General features: G+C 38.4%; 1 protein-coding gene across 1 annotated transcript in view; it reads left to right on the top strand.

The window, feature by feature from the left end:
• Window positions 1–25,814, top strand: part of LOC139714623 (extracellular tyrosine-protein kinase PKDCC-like) — a 62,754-nt gene that overhangs the window by 14,134 nt on the left and 22,806 nt on the right. Inside the window, exon 2 of the mRNA XM_071626303.1 lies at window positions 23,794–24,774. Coding sequence (XP_071482404.1) covers window positions 23,833–24,774 — 942 coding nt within the window. The 5' untranslated portion in view covers window positions 23,794–23,832. The remainder of the gene's footprint in view (window positions 1–23,793; window positions 24,775–25,814) is intronic.

The raw sequence follows: 25,814 nt of genomic DNA, 5'->3' as shown, positions 1-25,814 counted from the left end.
CTGCTGGGTGTATGGATTGTCTGTGCAGTGAAGGTTCAAAATATGCAACCCTCAGCAAATCAAGATGTCTATGTCAGCATGCCTTCAAAGATGCCACCCACCCACCTCTAGCAAGGAAAAAAAAACAAATAAAAAACAAACAAACAAACAAACAAACAAACAAACAAACAAGCAAACAAACCAACAAACTTTTTTGGGGGGAAGAGGGGATGGGGAGGGGAGTTAGTGGAAGTTATTATGGCTGCTAGCCCATTCTCATTTGAGACATTTTTTAGGTTCCTTGGTTTGGTGTCTCTAAAGAGAAGTTATCCCAAACATAAAGATGGATTTGATGTAGTAGTAGTAGTAGTAGTAGTAGTAGTAGTAGTAGTAGTAGTAGTAGTAGTAATAGTAGTAGTAGTAGTAGTAGTAGTAGTAGCAGCAGCAGCAGCAGCAGCAGCAGCAGCAGTAGTAGCAGCAGCAGTAGTACCGACTTGGTAGTAGACGTAGAACAATATTAACAAAATAGTTGTTTTTTGAAACTTCCCATTGAATGACAATCATCCCCAATCCATCCTAGATGTGGTATGAGATGTTTGATTAATATAAGACTACAGGAGGACATTTGCGGGTCTGATCTGCACTTTTGAACATCAGTTCAGTGCATATAATATGAATACATTATTGAATGACATATCAAAGACATTAATTGTCCCCGCCGAACGAGTTCGAGCAGGGGACTATGAAACGGGCTCCGTACGTGTGTGTGTCCGTGTGTCCGTCCGTGTGTCATAGCGTCCGTCCGTCCGTGTGTGATCAAAATGTTCAAAATGCTACTCCTTCGCCATTTCTAACCCGATTTTGATTCTGTTTGCTTTATATGATAGCACTACATGGGAGCTTTGAAACTTTTATACAGAATTTCAGTTGTGACCTTTGACCTTGACCTTTGACCTATATTGTACATTTTGCTTCAAAATGCTACTCCTTCGCCATTTCTAACCCGATTTTGATTCCGTTTGCTTTATATGATGGCACTAGGTGAGGGCTTCAAAACTTCTACACAGAATTTTGACCTTTGACTTCTTTGACCTTTGACCTTGATTTTTGACCTATATTGTACATTGCCTACAAAATGCTACTCCTTCGCCATTTCTAACCCGATTTTGATTCCGTTTGCTTAATGTGATGGCACTAGGTGAGGGCTTCAAAACTTCTACACAGAATTTTGACCTTTGACTTCTTTGACCTTTGACCTTGATTTTTGACCTATATTGTACATTTTGCTACAAAATGCTACTCCTTCGCCATTTGTAACCCGATTTCAATTCCGTTTGCTTTAAGTGATGGCACTAGGTGAGGGCTTCCAAACTTCTACACAGAATTTTGACCTTTGACTTCTTTGACCTTTGACCTTGATTTTTGACCTGTATTGTACATTTTGCTACCAAATGCTACTCCTTCGCCATTTCTAACCCGATTTCGATTCCGTTTGCTTTATGTGATGGCACTAGGTGAGGGCTTCAAAACTTCTACATAGAATTTTGACCTTTGACTTCTTTGACCTTTGACCTGCATCTTTTTACCTATATTGTACATTTTGCTACTAAATGCTACTTCCGGCGGGGACATATATTACGCACCGCGTAATTTCTACTTTTCCTTGTTAGTATTATGGCTTAAAGCACCCATTTGATGTTATTCATTGCTTTTAATACTGTCTAGGCAATGCTGCTTTGGGTTGGTTGCTTTGGGTTGTTTTTTCTCCAGATATAAAAAGAAAACTTGGCCACCATTTGAACTATCAATAAATACTGATTTTATGACTTACACTGATAACTCGATAAACCTGAGAAAATCTAACTGGTTTCAAAGTAAATGATTGCGTAGCTGTAGATTAGCCCATAAGCTCTGAGTGTAGTTGGATACTCAAAAACAGTGATCCCATCTGCAGATATGGATTTTTTTAAAAGAAAATTGTACAGAATTGCAAAAAATATAATTTCCTGTAAGACTTCCTGGATGAATGTGGATCTGCGACCTCAGTTCACCCCTAATCATCTGAAGATGCAAAGGTGACTGACCTTTTGACTTGTAGCTTCCTCACAGCGGCTGATGAAAGATTCCAGACATATAGCTCATCATCAGATGTGTCATCCAGGGAAAAAACAGAACAACAGCCATCCCAATTCTGCCTTATTTGTGATAAAACAGAAGACTGATCCTCGTAGTTGAGAGTGTTTTGAAGTATATTTATTGCAGAACAAATAAAGGAATCACGAGTGTGTGAATTCTTGTAGTGTTTATGCGGAGTTATCATCCAAACAATTCACACTTTTGGATGTGTGTTTCGACTGCCATTTTGTGCTGAATCGATAAAGCCTTTCAGTTGTTTTCACTTAAAGTCTTCAGGATGGATAGTGACACATAGTTGGTAGAATTGGATTATAACTTAAATACCTGTGCAAGATATGTGATTTAATTCAAAAATAAGATCATGATTATCGTAAGGTCCCCCAGCTGTGACTGTAATAAGATGAGCAAAATCTATCTTGCATGTATTGTGCAAATTTACCTTCACTTCTATCTGAATATATGTTAAACATTTTGATAGTAATCCCCTGCTATGCTTGTGTTCATACAGTCGTCATGTAAAAACTATATAATACTATTTTGCTTGTGGTCACATCTAAAGATAACACACATAGAGCTACCCAGTTGGGGCTAACTGAAATGATGAATCAGAAACCAGTTCATCAATTGTATTGAAGCAAACATGTTCGCCTTCCTCTTAGTTTTAGGCTGCGTTTATCATCTTTTCCCAGTTTGAAATATCCACTATCAAAAGTCGTTTCCAAAGCCCTATACAAACGCCTTACAAAATAAGTTGCGTTTATCAACTTAACTGGCCTTGTTTCTGCGCAGCTGCATTGCACTGTTTGACCCGAGGAGAAGGGGTCATATATGATGTGCGCTGTTTAAAGTCTTTTCAAAATGGCTTTGCGTTTATCTCACTTCAAGAAACATGTTTCTGGCTAAAACCTGTTTCGGAAAGCACAAATATGCGGTTTTCAAAAAGGCTTTCCAAACCCCATTATCGAAACAACTTTGCGTTTCCGTTCAAAAAAAATCCCTGAAAGCCGTTTGGAAAACCTGTTTCTGCCAACAAAAAAAAGATAAATGCACCCATAGTCAAGAGCTTCTGGTCACTGTCAGCATAATGCCACCTATATGAACAAACAGTGATTCCTCTTTTATTTTTTATTCAGTGTACAAAACTTGTACAAGTACACTGGTGTGATATTGAAGGGTTTTTTTTTTGTGTGTGTGTGTGTGTGTGTGGAATATTGAAGTTTGCAATGAAAATCACTTGAGGTAATCTCCAGTATGAACATGCCTATTCTGTACTCACATCCATTTGATGGTGCTTCCGTGTTGGTATGTGTTTTTGCTCACATCTTCACCCTTCCTGATGTGTTGTGTATGTATACTATAAGATAATCTCAAGGACTGCCGTGCAAGTGATTGATGTTGTGCGGTGTTTATTAGCCTACGTGTCTTTCCACTAATGATCTCACTGATACTATTGCACTCTAGACTACGTGCTCAGAAAATAGGTTAGATCACAGTCTAATCTGTGGTCTCTTCACTTCTGTAGCAAAGATATGTTTCTCGAGAGATAAATTGTTTCTCAAGAAATGGTGAGTTTGGGATAATGCCACAGTGATAACTGTTTCAATTATAGTCATGGGGGTGGTGGGGGGGGGGGGGGGAGACAGTTCTATAGGAAGCAGTAGAAAGGAAAATTAGGGAAGAAGAGGGTTTTTTTGTGTGTGATACTAGCAGTTTTAGGAATATTAAAGAAGAGAAGGAGAGCAAGAGAGGGTGCTTTTGTAAGACTTCTTTACAGAGCTGTTAAAGACCAGAAAGAGAGCCTACCCATGCATCAAATTTATTTCCATTGCATGTATGGCACAATTATAGTATCACCTGGTTTTTTAAAGAAATTTGAATAATGCAGGAGAGTGGAAATATTCCTAGAAAAAAAATCACAAAGATGACAAAATATTTGTTTTGTTTTTTTTGACCTTCCAAAAACAGCAAGTAGGCCTTTCAAATGGGGCTACAAATTTGTACCTCCCTGTACGTGATCTCAAATTCTTTAGACGTAATATTTCATGTCCTGTTTTCTGTAATGATTTAACTTCTCGACGTTTACTGGACTAGTTTAGGTTTCAGGCTTATGTACATAGTATTTTTCATGTCCTTTCAACACACATTGGAGTCATTTTCTGTGAAATTGAATTGAACAGTAAATGTGTGTACATACATTATACACCTTTTTTCATGTCTTTTCATGTTCCACATTCCATAGGAAAAGAGGGCTTTTAAAACAAGAGAAGTTATCAAATTATAGTTACACATAGACCTGTTTCATTGAGTACATAAATGTGGCACATTTATGGTGTGTGTGTGCGTGTCAGCCTTGAGTTCAGGCTAGTCCACGCTTTGCGTGATAGAAAGGTGTTAATAACCCAGTGATTTCCTTCCACCTGACAGTGTGGGAGCAGGTCCTAGACAGGTATCTCTCTATGTCTGTCACGTTAAGCAACTTAGTATCTGCCTTGCACGGTTTTATATGTTTCATACATTGGTACTGGAAGAGACTGTCTGCAACTATGATGTGCCATGTACACAGAGGTATTTCGCAAATCTGGACTTGTGAACCAATTTCACAAGTGGTTTAACTCACAATTGAGAACCGTAGTAATTGAGTGAAAAATGAGTACATCGTGTATACAACGTAAATCCCTTTTCAGATGAAAAGTTAGTGATTTCTGACCTTGGAAATGATACACTATTGTATAGATATAACACATATTTTGTGTTACAGGGGCAATGTTTTCCTGAGTTGTTAATTTCATGAACATTGATCGACTTGCAAACTTTGTGAAATGTACTTGCATATATATACAGTGAGTCATTGTTTGCAAAGTTCACATTGTTGACCAGACTGTTGCAATCTAGCTCAGTATATTGCTGTATGCTAAATTAGAAATTGTATACACTGGTTAAGTGTTTTCACTTGGAGAAATTGTAGGACTGGTTGATTATCAAGGCCATTTTGTGAGGTTTTAGAAAAGCATCAGAAGATCAAGAGAAGTGGCATGTTGAGATGAATTTCAGATATTTAGAAATTGATAACCTTATAGCCCAAACTTTCAATCTAGTACTGAGGGAAATGCAGACATAGGAAAATCCACTGCTACCGAAAACAGAAAATCTAAATTAGATTCTAGCAATTGGAACAAAAGAGGGAGCACACTAAACTGAATTCTAGTAATCAGTGTCTTAGAAATATAACCCATAAATTAAACTTTAAACAATGATAGACCACCTGTTCTAAAAGTCTGGTCGCTTTTGCATTGTCATTGCTCTTTTAACAAAAAAGTAATACCAGGAAATTATTGATAACATCGCTATATATAGGATGAAATGTTATACTGTTACAAATTCAGATTATGACATCTTTTAGCTTCACTTGGTGTCTCTGAATTTATCAGATACAAATGTCCATTAAAACCAGGTGCAATATTGTCTTAGAACCTGTCCATAATTACTGTACTTCGTTGCTTTTACAGTTGCTGTGGTTTCTGGCATTTTATACATAATATAACAAAAAATTAAATTCTTTGTGTTATTACAAGTAGTACACGTACCAGCAAGTGGAATAATTGGATCCTATTTTCTGACAGAAATTAGTTCATTTATCAGCATACCTTTCTTAGAATGAATCAATGATTGTAACTTTTTTTTTCTCAAAAGCCACTAGCACTGCTCTAATACCTTCCTATACATGACACTGTTTTGTCGTGATAGTTTTGGCATTTTTATCTTCTGTGGTCGAATTGAAGGCAACTGCTCATTCACAGTACTTTATTCTGCCTAGTCTACGAACTGAGTGATGACCCAAAATAAAAGGTAGAGGAGAAAAAGGGGATTATTTTTTTGCAAAGAACCCTAGTGGTCTGTGTAATCCCTTTCGGAGCTTAATGCGGGAAGAAAAAAAAAACTGCAAGGAGAAAACCTCAGAGTGTTTTTCACTGTGGTATTCTCAAGAGTGATGTGCTCATTCTACCATTTAATTAATCAGTGTCTGTGAGTTAAAGGCCCTGTTTACCTTTGGGAGCAGTGAGTTAAAAAATACTCATGATGTCACTTTTGATACATACATGTATGTGTAGGTCAGTTGTAATTGTATCACAAAACATACTGTACCATATAAGATTTTTGCAATAAAGCCTAAAATATAAGGAGATATCACTATTTTTTTTTCATTAAACCCTAACTGTAGACGGTTTAGTCTGGCAACATTTTTATCATAACTATTGTTCACATTTTGTATATTTAACAATACTTAACATTGATTATACTGATTCAAATTTTTACATTGGTTGTTTCTATCCCTGACTCACATTTTAGAAGTATTTTGAAGCGCTAAAGTATTATTTTTTTTGTTTCATCTGCAAATGGTTGATAATGCCTTTAAGTTCCGCCAGTGATGCGGCTCACACTCACAGCATTTATCTGTGAAAGAATCAAAGAGATTTTTTTTTTTGTTCCTCTCAACAGATGCCAAATGCACAGTGTGCCCGCATCTGAACCCACCACTCACACAACAGGATGCCGAGGATTATGGGGAAAATTCGGATTGCTACATTTACTTTGTATTATACCGTTACATACCGAGCACTGAATGATGCATAGAAAAGCTGGGTAGACAATATTTTTAACAGTTTGGGACCGCTATGTGATTTTTTTTTTTTCTTTCTCAAGCATCAACATATTTTTGCATGAAGCAAGAAGTTAAGTGGTAGTTGACTCCCTTTTTTGCAAGATCTTGTGTTTCCTCTGATATGGCTAGTAAATGGTATGCTAACTTTCAGCTAAAGTTGTGTTAGGTTTCTACTGTGAGAGATGAAATTACACAGCATAAAGTATTTTTTCCATGTTTGCCTCCTTTGTTTTCTCTAAGTGCTTAGGGTATGATCCATCACTGGAAGATGACACAGCAGCCAACATCAACGTAAAACCCGAGTGATGTACTGTATACGCCATATATTTCGCGAGCCTAAATTTTCACGAGTCAGGAATTCCCAACGATTTCGCGAGTGGTTAAATACGGGATCGTGGAGTCCTATACTGAACGGAGAAATGTACGCACGTACGTCACGTCCACATCGGGATCAGAGTCGATATTTTCGTGTGTTTTTAATTTCACAAATAGCACCTAACTCGCAAAAGTCACGAAAATAAAAACCTCGCGAAATATTCGGCGTATACAGTAGTAGAATTTGCAGCACACTGTCTTTATAGCTACCCTGAACCCATTCCAGTATATGAGACCCCAGGAACAAATCACAAATTTGGGGTGGGGGTGGGGACTGTCACTACCACAGAAAACATGCAAGTTTGTCGTGTTCACTGGAAAGCAAGCATTAGACAATGTATTTTAGTTGTTTCTACCGCGGCAGCAATTTCACCTGACCTGTGCGGCAGCCACTCCTGATTGATCTCAAAGTTGAGAGATCACACACTACATCCAAGAATCCCTTAAAGGTATAATGTAGATTTAATATGCCTGCAGAAACTGTCAATTTTTACTCTAAATATACACATATGCATAAAAAATGTGTGAAATACTGAGCTGTGATAACAAGATTTTCTTATTCAGTGGGGTTAATAATGCTGAAAATATGAAATATTAGCCAAAAAGGTATGCTGACAGTATTGCAACATGGGAACATATCTGTTCGGGGTTGCTGTGAAAGGTATAAATGACTTTTGATAATCAACAAATCACGCCATAGCAGTATCCATGATCTTCCACGTTAGAGTGAATCACATGCAGCTTGTTGGGATGTGTGATTGCTAGGGCATGATCAATCTTCACGTAACGTTCTACCCACCCACTACTGAATGAGGATGGCTCTTCTACAATAAAAGTCATACATGTATGTACTGAGATCAAAATTATTTGTATACTTTTAATCTCAAAATTCTAACAACTCCTTATCCTAGCAAATCATGCAGCCAGACAAGTTTCTTGATAGACCCTTTTCTATATTGCAAGCAAATTCAATATGGTGGAAGATGAATTTTGAGCCCTTCTGAGAACTATAATTATCTTACCTTAAAAACCCCCCAAAACCCTGATAACCCATCCCTCCTGTACCATTTCCTTTGGTCACACAATAGACAAGGAGTGTCTTCCTGACAGATATTCGTACAATGTAGATATGTGCTCCAGAATGTTTTTTTTTTCTTCTGACATTCTTAATATTTACCTTAACTCTGTGACTGCCATAACAACCTATTTGCACACATGGTCAATTGCAAGTTGAGTTACTTTCACTACAGAAAGTCTGTGAAATTAAGAGTCCTGTTTACCTTTGGGAGCAGTGATTTTAAAGAATGTCAAGATATCACATTTGATGCATATGTGTAGGTCTGTTGTATCACAAAACATCCTACCATATAACATTTTTGCTATAAAGCCTAAAATATAAGGAGATACAAACATGTATCAGTATTTTTCTCAATAAACAATAGCTGTAGACGGTTTAGTCTGGAAACATTCTTATTATAACTATTGTTCACATTTTGTGTACTTACCGATACTTGACATCGATTATGCGGATTAAAATTTTTTTCAGTGGTTGTTTCTATCCCTAACTCACATTCTATAACTATTTCAAAGGACTAATGCTGTGTTTTTCTTTCATCTGCAAATGGTAAATTATGCCTTTAACAGACTGTAACCTCTCTGTTGATGAAGTAATGAGAAATTTGTAGCAGCGTTGGGAGATGAGAGAATTAATGCTGTTCAGCTCTACCTGGTTGGATATGAATGAAAGTTAAATTGTTTCATCAAACTCATTCACAGGCAAGAGAGATCAGTTTTTGGATTGCACTTATCAAGTCTATTTCCTACATTTAACACATGCCCAGAAATTATCAATCGGCTGGCTGCAAGAGAAGCACTTAAAATTTCCAAACTGCGCATGACAATTAAAACACTGACTGGAGCATGACACTGGGCACCTTTACCTTGGACTTTAATAGCATGACGAGTTGCATTGTGAGATTTTTATACAAGAAATTGATGCAGAGTACACATACTGTGCAAGGCAAATTATCACAAGAGTTTCTGAAAACAATCAGATGGGCTCATTTTTTCATTGGAATGCAAATTGGGACAGTTGAATTATTTGTTTGTGTGTGTGTATGTGTTCACACATAATAATTGATTCTAATCCCATATTTTATTACAAATATCAATTAAAAAAGAAACATTTAATTTTGGGTATGTGTGGGACAGGCTTAACCCGTTAAGGATGGACTGATTTTGCTACAACACGCATTTCCCATAGACACCTGCCCGAGTATATTCGGGACTCGTCCTTAACGGGTTATAAAGTTAATGTCCTCCTCATTTAAGAAAAAAAAAAGCGTCTGTTTGCCAACAGAGTGACTTGTTAGGGACTGTTTGCTAAAGCATTCACCATAGATCTTGAAACCTTGAATAAAATTGTTTGCTCTTGGGACAATGGGACTGTGGGCACATAATTTAAAGGGTAAACATTCATGTTTAAGCAGTCCACGGTCGCAACTTTCCGTACTGTACTGTAGGGCTTTCCAGCTCCAAGGTAAGTGGTCAATACGTGTAGGTTTGTGCAGAAGTACGACTGTAAATGGTTTGTGATGTGATACCACTTTATGTTGTGATGCAAAGTTCCAGTGGAACAGAAGTAACTTTAATATAACAACAACAAAAATGAAGTACATAAAACTGCAGTGTATTTGGTGGCCAGATTTCTATTTTCAGTGGCAAGTGCAGGTGATTCAGTACTTCCAGATATTGTGCATAGCAGCTGCGTGACCTTTGCTGCAGCTACATTGTATTACCTAGTGTACAAATAATGTGAAGAGTTACAAATGACTGAATGCATATATATGTGGGAGACAGTCTTCTTCGAAGTTGTTATACACGTGTATATGGCACAGCATCTTCTCTTGCTGACAGCAAAATTGTATTTTTTTAATACACATTGATAATTGCTTTGTCTATGATGGCAAAAAAAGAAAAAGACAAAAGAGAGAGAAAAAGTTTGGAGTAAACAATTTGAAAAATTTGGGGAAAAAATGTGTATCTGCACTTTTCAAAAAAGCAAATCAGGATGTCGCAAAAAATCAAATTAAAACTTAAATGAATTTGTTTCTAGAGGGCCTGCCTCCTGCAAGCTTCACTGTTTACATTTATTTATTTCACATTTTTCCTGTTTGTCTGGCTCTGCTGATAATGTGTATCCTATGTGCAACCACTGCCAAGAATAAATCTACTCCATATAACAAGGATGACTGAGTGGCGAAGGTGGCTCATCTCTGCAGTTTAGCCTGAGACGCTGCCGGAATCTTCTGGATTAAAGGAGGTATTCAAACCAGAAGAGGACTGCTTTTCTTACAAATCATTTCTTCTTCAAACAAAAAGAACAGGTTTAACATTCCATCTCAAGAGTTTTCCAAAGGCTTTTTGACAATAAAGAAGCAATAAATTTTGAATGCAAATTAGAATATGTAATGTGCTAGCTATGTTATCATTATAATTAAAAATTAGGAAATGGTAATCCCAACCATTTGTTAAATATTCAAAATTTTGACTATTATATACTTGTAAAACAATGGGGGGAGGTGTTTCACAAAAAAAATTAAAATCAGTTTCAAAAGTGAAGATCAACTTAAGATTATGGTATGTTGTGGATGTTTTCTATGGTATTCTAATTTTTTAATGAAAATGAAGGTTTTGGAGCCTTTTTATGCAGCCATTCATATACAAAATTGAATTTGATAAAGTTACAAAAGAATTATTCTGTAGAATTTGACAACAATTTGAAGTTGATTTTGAAATGCTGATAAAACTGAGCAGGGAAACCAGTGGTATGCCATAAGTTAAAGGTGATCTTAACATTTGAAAATCGACTTAAATCCCTTGTGAAACACCCCTGATGTTTTGTAGTGAGTTCCTCATCCAAACAATAAAAAAGATGCATTATTGTTTGGCACAGTGCAAGTTTTGAATCATGACAGGGAACTGAGATATATTTGCATAGATTACAGTTCTGTAAAATGGCACAAAAAAAAAATTACACCACACACCACTGAATGAAAAATGAAGACAACACAATTGCTTAATAGCAATAGACGTTATAGACAGAAAGATCCGTCTGTCCAGAGGAGTCTTATATTTTTTGACGTTGTCGCTCTCCTCCGTATAGGAGGGGATCTGTGAAGCCAGACGCAGTCTCCGCGGAACATATCCCCGACGACCAGATACAGACCGATCTTTTGGTCAATAGAAATCATAGCTCATAGAAATTGATAAATGTTGGGAGATGATAAAGCTGACCTCTTATGAATTAGTATGTCCACCGGTCAGTCCTTCCTGGGTGTTGTGCTGGTCATGGGAACGATCTGTCAGCGGTGCCCTTGTATGGTTGATTACCTGTCGCACGTGGGATATGATGAATTGACAGAGCTAGAAGTCTTTTGTGTTGTATGAAGGCTAGGTAGAGATTTAGGACGCGACATTAGTGCATGCGCAAACACACACACACACAAACAGACAGAAACAAAACACACACACACACACTGCCTTCATATTGTGGATGCTAATCAATATTGCTATATATTTAGCTAGTCTATGTTAATTTTTGTGAATGGGGACCTTCCAACAATGTCCTGAGTAGATAATTTTGATATCATGGAATATTTGTATGGTATTACCACATACCTTGTTACCCCATTGAGGACGAGTCCCGAATATAAGTCCCGAGTATACTCGGGCAGGTGTCTATGGGAAATGCATGTTGTAGCAAAATCAAGCTGTCCTCAATGGGTTAATGATGTTTGTATACTGTGTACTAGGTACCAGTACATTGTTTGTGTGCATGTTGCATTCATATTGGAATCAGAGTTAATACTTTCGCATGTTTGAGGGGCACCCGACTCGCGTGTTGTTAAATTCGCGGTCCAACTGTGATTCGCAAAATTCACAAAAATTAAACCCCGGCAAAAATAGCAGTTTATTACAGTAATTGCTGCAACAATAGCCTATCAGCTTTTGCCATTTTTGCCTGTTTCCAGAGAGAAACTCTGTTGTTAATTTTTGCAAAGAAGCTATGAGAAAATGTATCATTTTTTTCCTTCTGGTTATGTATGTATTTATTCACTTGTTTATTTTTCATTGTTTGGAGGGGGTAGTCTTTTTCAGTGTCATGAGTTCTGAACTTATAAAGCATTGTTCTCTACATATGAATTTTATGCAAGGTGATAGGCATAATTTGTATCATGTGAAGCAAAACTTAGGTTGTCATACATTTTAGATACACAATACATGTATGATTGTGTGTTTATTTATATGTGTATGCATGTGTGGCATTTGCACAATATGCCCCAAGAGATTGATTTCTAAACATCATGGTGGTCTGAATCCACCCTTAGTTAAATGAGAGCCCCTCTCTGTATTGAAATCTGTATATCCACCGCAATCTTATCTCTTCCCTTCATTTCCCTCCTTATTTCCCCCGAGGTATTCTTGCCGGCTCACATCTTAGATGAAATATAGGACAGATGTAATCCCTGCCACTTTCCAATTTAGAAATAATCACATTTAATAGATCAAGGACAACTTTTTCTATGTACATGTACTTTTCCTTCTCCCATGGATTTAGAATGTGTGTGCCTGCCAAACCATTGTAAAAGAAAATGATGAAGTTGTAGACCTGTGTAATTTTTAGAAGAAAAAAAAAGACATTAAAAGTACTTTTCCAAGGCAGAAAAGATAATATTGGCGCACGTAATATTGCTGCGTTATCCATAGCTGCACTACATGTATGCCATTGATAGTCGTTGTCACGAAATTATTGCTTTTCAGATTATTATTACAGTACATTTTATTACAGTCCCTCATTGAGTGAAAGAAATTGCACCTGAGAGTATCAGATACATCATGTAGTCCTTTCCTTCTTTTCAATGCAACATGACAGACTGTCTTTACTTACTTTTGGTTACATTGAATAGTGTAGATTTTAAAGCAACCTATTCTAAGAATGTTCCCAAAATCAGAAAAGGACAAAATATGATTATTCAGAATACTCTTTGCTTTGCAATAGTTTTTTTTATTCTCTTTCCTTTCTTTAACATCGTGATTTTAAAAGAAGAGAAAATTGGCTCAGACTGTCAGATGTATGTAATAATCTTGATCCTTTTTTAGAAATTAATTTCAAACTGCAGTATGCTATTTGCAGATGATATGTCTTGAGAACAACTTTAACACAAACTAGATCATTCATTTTTTTCCTTGAAGACAAGTGCTATTGTTTGCAGAATCAGCCACATGAAAACAAGACCACAATTAATGATGCATTGTTGCTCGTAAACCCCCCCCCAAAAAAAAAAAAAGTGTCAATGATTTTGCGGTACTTTGATTTTTGTAATACCTCCAAATATTATAGTTTCTGTGTTCAAGTTGTCACATGGCCCCTTAACTGTTGGTATTTCATGTGATGTTGACTGTAATTTGATGTGGAAATTGATAGGTAATGTGGCTGTGCTCGTTTTTTGGGCGGTTTCTGACCAAAATGACTTGGGCTTAAAATCATTACAACTCCACCCCTCGACCTTCTACCATTACAATTCACAACTATGCTGATCATCCCGTAGATTTCCCGGTGGTTAATGTTCTAGGATTAATTCATAAGTTGAAAAAAAACCCACAGTTCTATCTCTTACCCCTGTCTGACGTGCGTCCTGTCACATTGCTTTTTCCTTCTTCTTTTTTTTTTAATGGTCGTCCGTTTTCCTTTCCAAATCCTCACCGCTCTCCCAGCAGCTTTTTCTTTCATTTTGATAACTATCAAGATGAGAAACCGTAGAACTTGTCCGGTTTTGCCGAGACCAGTATATCTCATGAAACATCACAGCTCTTCTTGTGTTCACCAGACAAGATTGGAGATTTGATGTAAAGTCCATCCACTGATAAGCTTTTTGTTGATGTTGTTGCAATTGTTGTTGTACCATCCCCTTTGAGATTTAAAACCACCATACAATTCTCACTTTTCATGATTATAATCATGCACACTCTCCACTTAATGAACTAGATTGAGTGCACCCATATGATAATCTCTATTCCTTAGCAAAGAAGTATAGACTTTGCCTGAGTATTACTGTCAGTTCAAACCCCATCCATTTCCCACCCCCCCCCCCCCCCCCCCCCCCGAAAAAGGAGAATAGCTAACAATACACAAAAATAAGCAACTGTAGTACATAGATAAAGAATACAGTCATTTGAGAATTGGTATCTACTCAGTTTCTGTACAATCTTTACTGTGAGTCATCTTGCCATAAATCTTCATAGCAGAACAGAATAGCAACACAGCAGTCATTTGCCAGTGAAAATTTTGGTAATGAAGAGGGAAAAAAATCTGTCAGCCTTGAGGCTAGGCTAGTCTGTAGCTGATTGAACCATGGCCTGCTGTGGAGTTTCATTGACTGATCGCTGTCGCTCACATCATTGTCGGTGCTTGAAGCCACCAGAGCTGTCAGACATCTGCGCTCTGTCTCCCTTTCCTGTGGACCTGCTTTGGATTTTTATTGAAACGATCAAATCACCCACTTGTGTTGCTTTGCATTCCTGCGTGGGGGAGAGATCTTGCGCTGGTTGCGTGATAGGATTTTGTATTTAGACGACATAGCTTTGGTATGTATGATGACAACACAGTTTTCTAATGTTGTTTTTTTTTTTCCACGTTGACGTACTGTCCTGTCACTTTTTTAAAACAAAATGTTCATTATTTTTTCATGCTAGATGTACTTGCCCACTGTATGATGCTGGTTTTGCATTGTATCTTACATCACGTAACAGGGACAAAAAGTTTCCATAAATGTTCACAAGTTTGTTCCTCTACTCTACCTACCCTTCCAGATCTCAAAAGGGAATAGAGAAGGTACAGTTTTATTTGTGGGCTTTTGTGTCCCTGTGTTTGTTTTGTTGGCAAGATTTATGCATTGCACTCTGACAGTCAAATTAGGCCATGTTTACTCAGGGTTTTTTTTTTTTTTTTTTTTTGTCGATTCAGACTCTGTAACCACATTCACACACATCTGAAATTATGTTGTTTTTTTTTTTGAAAATCAATTTCTGCATTCCAATGCGAAAACCATTAATTCTTGTGTGTGGACAAAAAAGGAAATAATGATTCTTGCAGTATGCTTTGCAATGTGAAAACTAATCCAACTTTTATTTTTAATTCTTGCTATAAGATTTGCCCCGTGCAGTGTGTGTTATAATAGAAAGAGAAAATTGTTTTGTTTTTGTTTTTTTTTTATTAAGAAAAAGCAATGGAGATTCAAGCACTTCATCTGCAGACAAGTGATTTTTTTCTTCTTTTTTTTTACTGTGTGTGAACAGTGGCAAATAAAATCAATTTTTGCAGCAACGTCCAAAAAACGGTAACTCATACTCCTGCATTTGAATGCGGCTACAATTCTTTCTGTCATTCAAGATTTGAGCAACATATTTCTAAGCCTTTCTTTAAACTGACATCTGAATAAAATGGCTTTATTGGTTGTTGATTACATGGTGGTTTAAACATGGAATGTACAGTATTTGTTTATTCCCTGCCATTCCCCCTGGTATGCAAATAAAAAAATGAGGAACGGCATTGATGACATGACAACAAGGCACCAGCAGGATGGTACATTTTTGTTTATTTAGTGTTGTCGTTTTTTTTTTTCTCTCTCTCTTTCTAGTTGGAAAGGTCTTAACAGGGGTGTGCAAAACACACACATATGGATCTCTGTGCCATGATGCGGAAGAATGCGTCTGGTCGGCAACGATGTTATAGGTTGGCGAAATAGTAGAATGCCACATTTTCACTTTGAAACTGGGAGGAGAAAAAAAAAAATATCTGGAACACACTCAAGGCTGTTCTGTCATTAGACATGTGAGATCCAACTGCTAGTCTGTCATTTATGTTTATGAGACGAGAATGATACTAAGGTGATGACTAACGGCTCTAGCACTTGCGGTACTGTGGGTTAAAAACTCTGGGCTCCTAGATAGTGGCTCCTAGATTCAAATCCTGTCTGGCATATGTATACTGTATACAGACTTCCCAACCTTTCTGACTGAAAAATAAGGATGATTTTGCTCAAAAGCAGGAAAGAAAGAGCAGTTCCCATAGGAGTGTGTAGTAAAATTATCCAGAAAAATAGGAAACTCCTGTTGAAACAAGAGCTGGGAATGGTCAAAATTTAGATTCTTTCCTCCAAATTCAGTATGGTTGAGAGGTCTGTATCTTTGATAAAGGTTTATTACCCATTCTTTCCCTGTTGACCCATACTGTAAAAGCGGAAATATTTGCATGAGTTAATCTTTGCCCCCCAGGTCTGGTAAGATGAATTTCACATGATTTTCATTTCTGTGGCATCACATCACTGGTATGAAAATTTAGTATTACATACAACAAACCAAAAAAATTCAACAACAGGGAGAAGATAGGAAGAGTGTCAGGTTACTTGCAAAAACAAAAAAACAACAACAAAAAACAACAACGATGTGCAATGGAGTGTGTTTTGTGACAGTTTACACGCAAATCTCATATACACATTTTGTGTTTGAATTACCACCCTAAATACCATGGTATTTTGTGGTCTACTTTAGTGGTATATGTACAGTCACATCGCAAAATACCATAATATTTAACCGTCAGTATCAATGCACCTTGTAGTGAGTTGCATTAAGCAATTGAAAAAAAAAAGGCTAGCTTTTTTTCTGTGTGTGGTTCACTAACACTGCATGAGGCAAATTATAGCAGAGGTTTCCCCCTCCCCCCCCCCCAAAAAAAAAAGTAAGTATTGATGCAGATCATGAGAGTTAACAATTTTTGTTTGAGTCCACACATGAGAATCAACAGTATTTGCATCGCGTAACAAAAATCAATATTCAAAAACTATTAATTTTGAATGTGTGTGTATAGGCCTTTTCTCTTCAATCTGTCCATGTCACCCTATTTCTACAGGGGTTTATTTCCATCATACATGTACCTCAAACTTATTTTTTTGCCCAATGCACTGATGTGTCTGTCTCTGCAGGACACCGTGCAAGAATGCCAAGAAATCCTATTACTCGGCTCTGAAATCCATTCTTTTGTATTTACTACTCCCTTGAAAGAAAGCAAAGGTTATCCCCCCATGGTGAGACAAAAGAGAAGATGACAGAGAGATCGGGGGGGGGGGGGGGAGTGGGGGAGATATTTATTATAATTCTATTTGGAATTATATACTAATTTCATTTCCAACACTGTCTAGACATAGCAATATGTGATTTAAACAGAGACTTTTCTGAGTCTTTGTTTTTGTTTTTATTTTGCCTTTTTCTTTCGCCTTCAGCATGATGAGTCCGAAGAGGTTACGTACACTCCTAGAGAATGTAGTATAACTATTTTATGCATTTTGTGACAAGGAACATTTGAGGGTATGCATATTGTATGATGCTAGTGAAACAGATGTTTAACATTATACATCATATACATTTTTTCCCCTTCATTTTGGATGGATTCAGGCTTGTAAACTTGAAAATCAAGTGCTCTAGATTTGGTTAGTTTGGTAACTTGTTTATTTTGAAGGTAGATTGTACAAGGGATAATACACAAATGTATATTTGCATTGTATCCATAAACACCAGAGTATGATAGTCTTGCTTCCGGTCTGTTAGGCAATGACACTTGCAGATTCTTCACTCTTGTCCATTGATTGAATGCATGCCTAAAGCCCTGTCTGAACAGACCACAAAACTCGGGGTAGCCTCCAGAGAATATCATTACCCCATGTCTGTTGGGATGTGCCACAGTAGACATCTCCCGCGTAACCTCCAGAGGACCTTTGGGTAAATTTTTCCTTAGACCATCCAGGGTAGATATGGGGCAGCATCCAGGTAAAATCCCAGTGATGGCCACTCTCGTGGTAAATCTTACTCTGAGAAGCCATATGACATCACCTGGTCACCGTGGCCAAAAGTCTTGGTGTGGCCAGCGTGCGCTATGTATGCTAATGGCCAAGTGTGAATATCATCACATCCTGGTTGTAAACAATGTTGCTAGTTTTCTGACTAACATTTTCTTCATTTTCTGGTACAATATGTGTTTACACAGTAGATGTATTTCAAAGAAGAAAACAGCAATACTATGCTATACTAAGGGCAGGGCTCAACACTAACAGTGGCCCGGTGGCCCAGGGCCACCAAAAATGCAAGTCGGGCCACCAAAATTTCAGAAATGAAGAATTTGGTAGCCTGATTGGGCCACCAAAAAAGGTCGGATGTTTGCCTTTGGGCCACCAAAAATAAAAGTTAGTGTGGAGCCCTGCTAAAGGTATACTTAGTAGTAACATACCCTGAGGTGTCAAGGGATGCCTGTTAAGACATTGCACGCATCATTCACGCTGTGCGTGATTACAATCTGCAGAACGGTACCACGGTGTTTCATCTCTGGAGAACATCCGGAGGACATCTTGGTCTAAGTCTTTTAAGACAGGGTATCAGTCAAGACGTAATCTCCTCAAATCTTCCTTGTCTCCCGATGCAAAGTGTGCTGGATGAATATTCGGCGTGAACAGCCTTAGCTCAAGGCTGACAATATAACACACAAACTGAGTACTGACTGCACTGATAACGCATCGATTTTCAAGCCGATTGTCCAGCACAGGCTTGAAGGTAGGCTAGGCTGGGATAGTTCATGGACAAGAACATATTTTTTCCACTGGATGTCTGGTAGGAAGGTAATGTTTTCTTGCCCCATGGTGGAGAGAGAACTGAGACACACCGGGTGGATTTTACTGTAATTGGACTTGACACTGATGAATTCCATGATGTCACTCCCAGTCATGTGGTATGGAGACTCACGATAAATTACTTGTTATTTTGGTGAAAAGAGGGGTAGGGTTGTGAAATGTCTATTAAAATAATAGTAGAGAGCAGCCTGTACAAATCACAAAGACAAATGGTCTCCCAAGAACTGTGGTACTGATAGACCAGCCTGATAGACTAGCAAAAAAAGAAAAGAAAAAGAAAGATGCTCTAAAAAAGGGGGGGGGGGGACTGTAGAGATTTCCATTCATATCAAGATGAATCAGTCCTGACATAACTGATGTTTGTTACTTGATATCAATGTTTGAATGACAATTCCTATAACATATTTATCAGTTAAAAATCTTTCCAGTGGATTAAAAAAAAAACCTGTGACAGGTGATTCGTACATGAGTGTGTATGTGGCACTAAAATGTAGTTACTGTACCATGTTCCAATAGGTACCTGTTTTACACATGTACCTCAAATAGAACAAACATCTCTAAGCTTGGCAGATGGTTGAATGCTTCTCAGGCAAAATTTTTTTTTACCAAAGTTTTAGAAATATTCTTACTTACAGAATGAAAAGTCATACATTTATATTTTATGAAAATATATATTTTTCTATATTTGATCATCATTTTCTTTTTTAATTTCCCCATTTAACAGCAGAAACAACCTTGTATAATAGTGCAATCATTACGGCTTGCCAGGATGGTGTTGATACAGGGGTGATTTCATCTTTTTCACAACTCTGAACCTGATTGAGACTTTTTTTTTTTTTGTTTTTTTGTTTTGTTTTGGGGGGGGGGGGATCTACATTGGTTGGGACAAGCATACAAAATTACAATGTAGGAAAATAGACCCTCAGTGTCCTTGCTTCAATGCTTAAGTACAGGAATGCTAATGCTATTCTTGGGACATTTAAGATTGTGATGTTTTACGCTGCCATTCTCACTGCAACAAAGCAAATTGTAGTGTCTGAAGAATAGGAGTTTTTGCCACCGTGATGCGTGTGCAAAATCGGCTCAGCAGTCTTCTTCCGGCTACAGTGACCATGATGTCACAAACACCCCTGGAGGCTACTGTAGCTGCACTTTTTGTGTGTGGCTGTAGGGAGAAATCTAAACAAGGTAGTGAAAGGCAGATGACAACTAAAAAATAATCCTTTTTTTTTTGTGCCAAGCATTCTCATTGCAAAATGTCTCTGCTAATGTCACAAGAAATAATAGACAACTTGCACTCCCGTCTGAAATATTCCCAGTCGTGTTTCAGATGATGTTTGGTTCATGACGTGTGAGTAAAAGTTATCTGATATTTCTGATGCCGCAATCCTTTCACCAGCAGTGTGACGGGGCTGCTGCTATTAGCTCTTGAACTGTTTTTTTTTTTTTGGGGGGGGGGGGTGGGGGTGAGAGTTTATTCTTGTTTCAATTCATACTAATTGACCAGTGATGTTATTAGGGAAATCTTCCATCTACTTGCTTCCACATTATATGCTCTGCCTGTAATGAAAGTTTAAATTTCCAGTGAAAATCAAACATGCACAATTTTGTTCAATGAAAATATCTCACAGAACTTTGTTCTTGTTGGTTAATGATCCAAAGTGATCCAACGACATTAAGTGCATGCATTATAACTCCAAATTTTATTATCATTTACGTGAATGCAACAAGAGAGCAAAGTGGGGGTTTACTGCCTCCTATGAAGTTTAGGGTTTTTGTTACCCTTGCTCAATTCTCCCTGGTGTCTCTCCCTGGTATCTCTCTTCTCTCCCCCCCCCCCCCCCCCCTCAAAAAAAAAAAAAAAAGAAGAGAAAAGTTGTTCACTGTTCCATGAACTACACTGGCTATTAAAAGACACATCTTCCCTGATTGAAGTCAATTATGGTAATGATGGGATTGATACTATATATCCCGATGGACACAGAGTGTTTTATAGCGTAATTGTGCAGTCTTTAGATAGAATGGTGCTTTTATTCTTTGGTGTTTTTTAATTTTTTTTTTTTCCAGCAAATCATCCCAGTGTAGCAAAATCCAGACACTGAGCTGGGAATACTGGCCCTGACCATTGTACGACAGTGATGCGGGCCATGGATGAATGATGCTAATTACAGACTCCATGAATGCTTTCCCTAGCGTATTTACACAGTGATAATAGAGTTCTTCTTCCTTTTCTCGCTGTGTGTCTCTATTTCCTTTCCCATTTGCGGCCCTTTTCTGTCTTGTCACGATTCACTGGTGAAAGGTTACAAAGAGTTCAGTCGGTTAAACCCTCTCACTACCACCACCCTGAAATCCTGTTGACATCGCATTCAAACATGATACCCACGGGACCAAAAGAGTTAAGCCAACAACCATAGGGTCATTCTCATAACAAAGTGGTTAAGGGGAGGATTGAGCTTTTGACTTTTTGGAAGATACCATGAAACCACTTATGAAGTAGTACAGAGCATACCATTCTATGAGGAATACAAATTTTATTTGATGAAAATCTGTTTTGGAATGGCTGAGACATCAAAAAACAAAGTAGAACAAAGTGATCCTAATAAAGGTGGGTCCCACCTTTTATTAGGATTGCTCTGTTTTGGACATCTCAGTCATTTCAAAACCGATTTTCATCAAATAAACATTGAATTCCTCTCAGAATTGCATGCTCCTTCACATTTTAAAAGAGGTTTCTCATTAGATCTCACCAAAAAATGTTAGAAACCCCCAGTTAGGTCTCAACCAAAACTATATGATCCCTTTAACTCTGCCATACCTATGACATGCCTTTAGAGTGAAAGCTGTGTCACCATAGCAACAGGTCATGTGCTACTTCCCTCACCCAAAGTGCCTCAAACTGTGAATGACACCAAAGGTAATAGAATGGCGGAGGGTATGAAATAGAATGCTCCATGACTGAGCATTATACAGATCATCAAAACCATTCGATATAGTATGACAACATTGCAGTAGTCACATGAAGCAACAAAAAAAAAAACAGCAAAGAACACAACAGTTTTTTGGGTGGGGATGGGAAAGAATCAGTAGAGAAATGGCTCAAATATGTAGAAATATTCACAAATATGAAATTTATTGAAAATCGACACCCAGTCAAAATCCTATTTGGCTGTAATGTATCAGGTTTCTGTCAGTCTGAAGGGACTTGTAGTCAGATGTCTGTTGGGTGTTTTGGAATCAAGCATTTGAAAATTTGTAGTTTTGTTCATTACAATCATCACAAGGTGGGCTGTGGCACGTCCGCCACTGTATGGGTTGAAATTAAGGTAAATATCTGCATTTAAAGGCAATAATAGGGCTCTGATACACTGAGTTACAGTCGTGAAATTGCTGGGTAGAACCCCAGGGCAAATGCATTTAGTGCAGAATGGGTTGATGAGTGTTGGTATTGAGATTGGTGACTCCTGCCCTCGTTGGCAACGAGGTGTGTCATTTTGTCAAAAGTTTCCCGATTCAGGGTAATGATGAAGGAGATGAAAACTGCGATTTCATCCTGATTTACCCAATGTAGTGGCTTTGAATGGTGTGCGTACTGTGCATCAGAGGGCAGTTGAATCCATGGATCGTGTGGAAGAATTTCGGAGTGTGGAAGAATTTCGGAGTTTGGGGAGTGGTTGGGAGTATGAAGAGCTTTGTGATACTGGAATATTAGTGCTTATGAATATCCAATATCTTCCAAGTAAGTGTGTGAGGGAACTATAAAAAATGTATTCTTTCTACATGCCCAGATGGGTATTTTGGCAAGTGCCTAACCTTGTATTGAACAGTCCAGTACACATTCACTTTACTTGTCCAACAGTGAGTTTTAGTTGGTCCAAGCAAGTTGGTTTGTAACACCTGTGTGTCACATTACTGAAAATTTTAAAATGATAATAATAATAATGATATATAGAATGTGTGTGCCTGCAAGGAAAATTTGCTGCAAGCATTTTAAACAACAAAAAGGGGGAAGAATATATCCTCAACATCAGCCTCTTTGGTAGAAATATCAATCTTGCTACTCTGTCCTTTGCTCACCTTCAAAGATCCAAGCATGAGAAAAATGAAAGTCACTTATTTCAAGTGTACATTTAAATGGGAGACTTTATGCATTTTCACTTTTTAAACATGGCTCTAAAGATTCTTTACATTGGAAAATGCATAATTTTTAGAGGGAAAAATAAGGAGAAAGGGAGAAGGACCTAGTTGAATGAAATACCTAGTGTTTAGCCAAAATCATTTTCAAACAGATATTGCATGTGGATATGCAGCTTCAGACTGATTGCATGTGGTATAATGTTTGATTTGTTCTTATTGGTCGCACCATCTGTTGTCAAGAGATCCTTGTAAACTAGATGGTAAATTAATCTGATGTGTCAATTCACTGTGCAGGGAGAGGTATATAGTTCCCCTCACCCCACACACACAGCTCTTCATGCAAAACACTGTTATGTACAGTATCATATTAAATGTGTATGTAGAGCTTGAGGTATTTATTTTACCTGTGGTACAGCACACATTGTACCTACCATGTACAGTTAATCCTTGTGCATATAGTGCCATAAACAATGAGTTAAGCATCCATGTTTGTTGCCAAAGGGTTTTCCTGCAACCACAGGACCTTTACAGTGTATTTCCTTGGTGACCGAAACTACAAATTTGTATCATGTGGGGAAATACATCAGATCATAATACCACTCAAAGCAGGTGGGTGCAACGCGTGTGTGGTTTGTTGACCTTGGTTATGGCTAACGTTTACCTGCATTAGATCATCAGATGATAGCAATTTCAGGATTGTCGCACCATGTACTTGATTCTCATGAAGCAGCACTCAACAATTTTACCTCATTGATTCTCACACCACAGATGACACGCCTAGGAGGGCAGGCTCCAGGGGTGAAATGAATGCCTGAGACATCATGCTCCACGTCCTACATCTCTTGGCCCGCATCTTTGACTACCAGACTAGACTGGAGGCAGCGCAGGAGGAAGACCCTCCATGGGCCAGGTGAGAGGCGGCAGCGGGACGCAGAGCCTCTGCTGCCCTCGTGGACATTGTGCGCCAGTATGAGGGCGCTGTTGAGGATCCACACATACACAGTGGCCATCTCCTTTTCCTGCTTCGTGTCGCTGTCGCTCCTCTTCTACACTTTCCGCAGCGGGGCCGGCGGGGAGGACCCATCCGATGTTAACGACGTCGGCTCGTTCTTCTCCAACTACAAGAAGGTCAAGCACTTGGAAAATGTTGTGAAGACCCTCCAGAGCAAGCTTTCAGAGGCCCAGGCCTACGAGAACGAACTCCTCACAAAGATCGACGAGCTCCAGGAGCAGGTGAACTCGGAGCATGCCAGCACCATCCAGGTGCGAGGGCTGGAGGCCCAGAGTGGGTGGGCTGGGGTCGGAGAGACAGCAGATGCCGGTGCAGCAGCTGCAGGTGGCCACCGGGCCACCCAGATCTACAGCTGCAGACACACGGACTCGATCAAGGTGGGCAAGACCATCGGTCAGGGCCACACCAAGGTTGTGCAGGAAGGGACGCTCCTGGGACGGAAGGTGGCCGTCAAGAGCACCAGCATGCAGGTCAAGAACGTCAAGGACTGCCTCCAGCAGGGCATCTACAAGAAGAAAGAGGACTGTCTTATTCTCGCCATGTACAAGGTCCTCAAGGAGGCGATGATATTACGGCAGGTGCGCCACCCAAATGTCATCAAGCTGCTCGGGTTGTGCGCCCGTAGTGAGAACGGCAGTCCCAACATCCGGGAGAGAGGAGTCACCCTGGTGGTGGAGCTCGGCTCCCCGGTCCACCTCCATGAATTGGTGGAGATGCCCTGGCAGACGAGAGTCAAGGTAAGTGGCCTTCCGTGTCTCAAATCACCATGGAAACCCTTATGTCTGTTTTATTCAAATTATTTTATTTAACCCGTCAAGCCCTGGAAGACATATGTCTCTGGTCTGGTGCTGTATCTGATAATCATATTTTCTAGTGTTCATTGTCAGTGATTCATGGGGAAGAGTAGAAATCTTTGTCATTTGTATCTAGTTGCTTATGAATAAATGTCTTGTAATAGAAAGATTATTAACAGATCCTTAGTTTGGCAAATATACTTAAAAATAGATTATAATCCCTTTTCCTGTCCTAGATTGGCAAATTTCTTACCAGTTCTATGTTATTTTCTGCAATAAATGATATACTGTGAAAATCCAGAAATGCCAATTGAAAAATGATGATTTTTACGGCAAATTCCACTCGAGACTTTATGGGCCAAAGACTCATATTGGATGTTGTAAGATTCGGAATTGAGAAAAAAAGTTCTAGCATGCTACCCTTCCACAAACTACTGGTAAGAATTTTTACTTCAGTTTTCCACTTTAATAGTGGATTGTGAGATGATGTGCTTGATGGTAATAGTTTGAAAATGATGATAGACATGATTATACCCTGTTTATAAAACATGTACATTTATGCATGATTTACTTTGAATAGCTACCCGTGTAGTTAAGTACAAAGTTTTGTTTTAGTTTGCACTAATGTTAAGTGCAAACTCAAGATTTTTGTCTAAAACTGTACTTTTAAGTCTTGCAATTTAAAGAATGGTATTCTTGTGAATTACTTTTCATATGACCCCCTTGAAGGGGGCTGGCAGCATTATGATTTTGGGTTGTTTATCCCTTCCCAGGATCATTTTTCCCCCTTTTTTTAAAAACAAAGTAGTGTTGGGGGGTGGGGCATATTAGCCTGCCTTCCAGTATAGAAGGACCACCTGAGAGCATTCTCAAATTTAATCTGAAACGTTAACACTCCTTTTGGATGCCTGCATGCCCTCAACACCTTTAATGACCTTGGGAGTTGGTTATATTAACAAATTAGATTGTTTCAGGAGGAAATT

Source organism: Diadema antillarum, unplaced genomic scaffold (assembly GCF_040938485.1).
Source record: "Diadema antillarum isolate AM-2024a unplaced genomic scaffold, OU_Dant_1.0 seq00002344_RagTag, whole genome shotgun sequence".
NCBI lineage: Eukaryota > Metazoa > Echinodermata > Echinoidea > Diadematoida > Diadematidae > Diadema > Diadema antillarum.
This window is presented reverse-complemented; position numbering and strand designations above follow the sequence as displayed.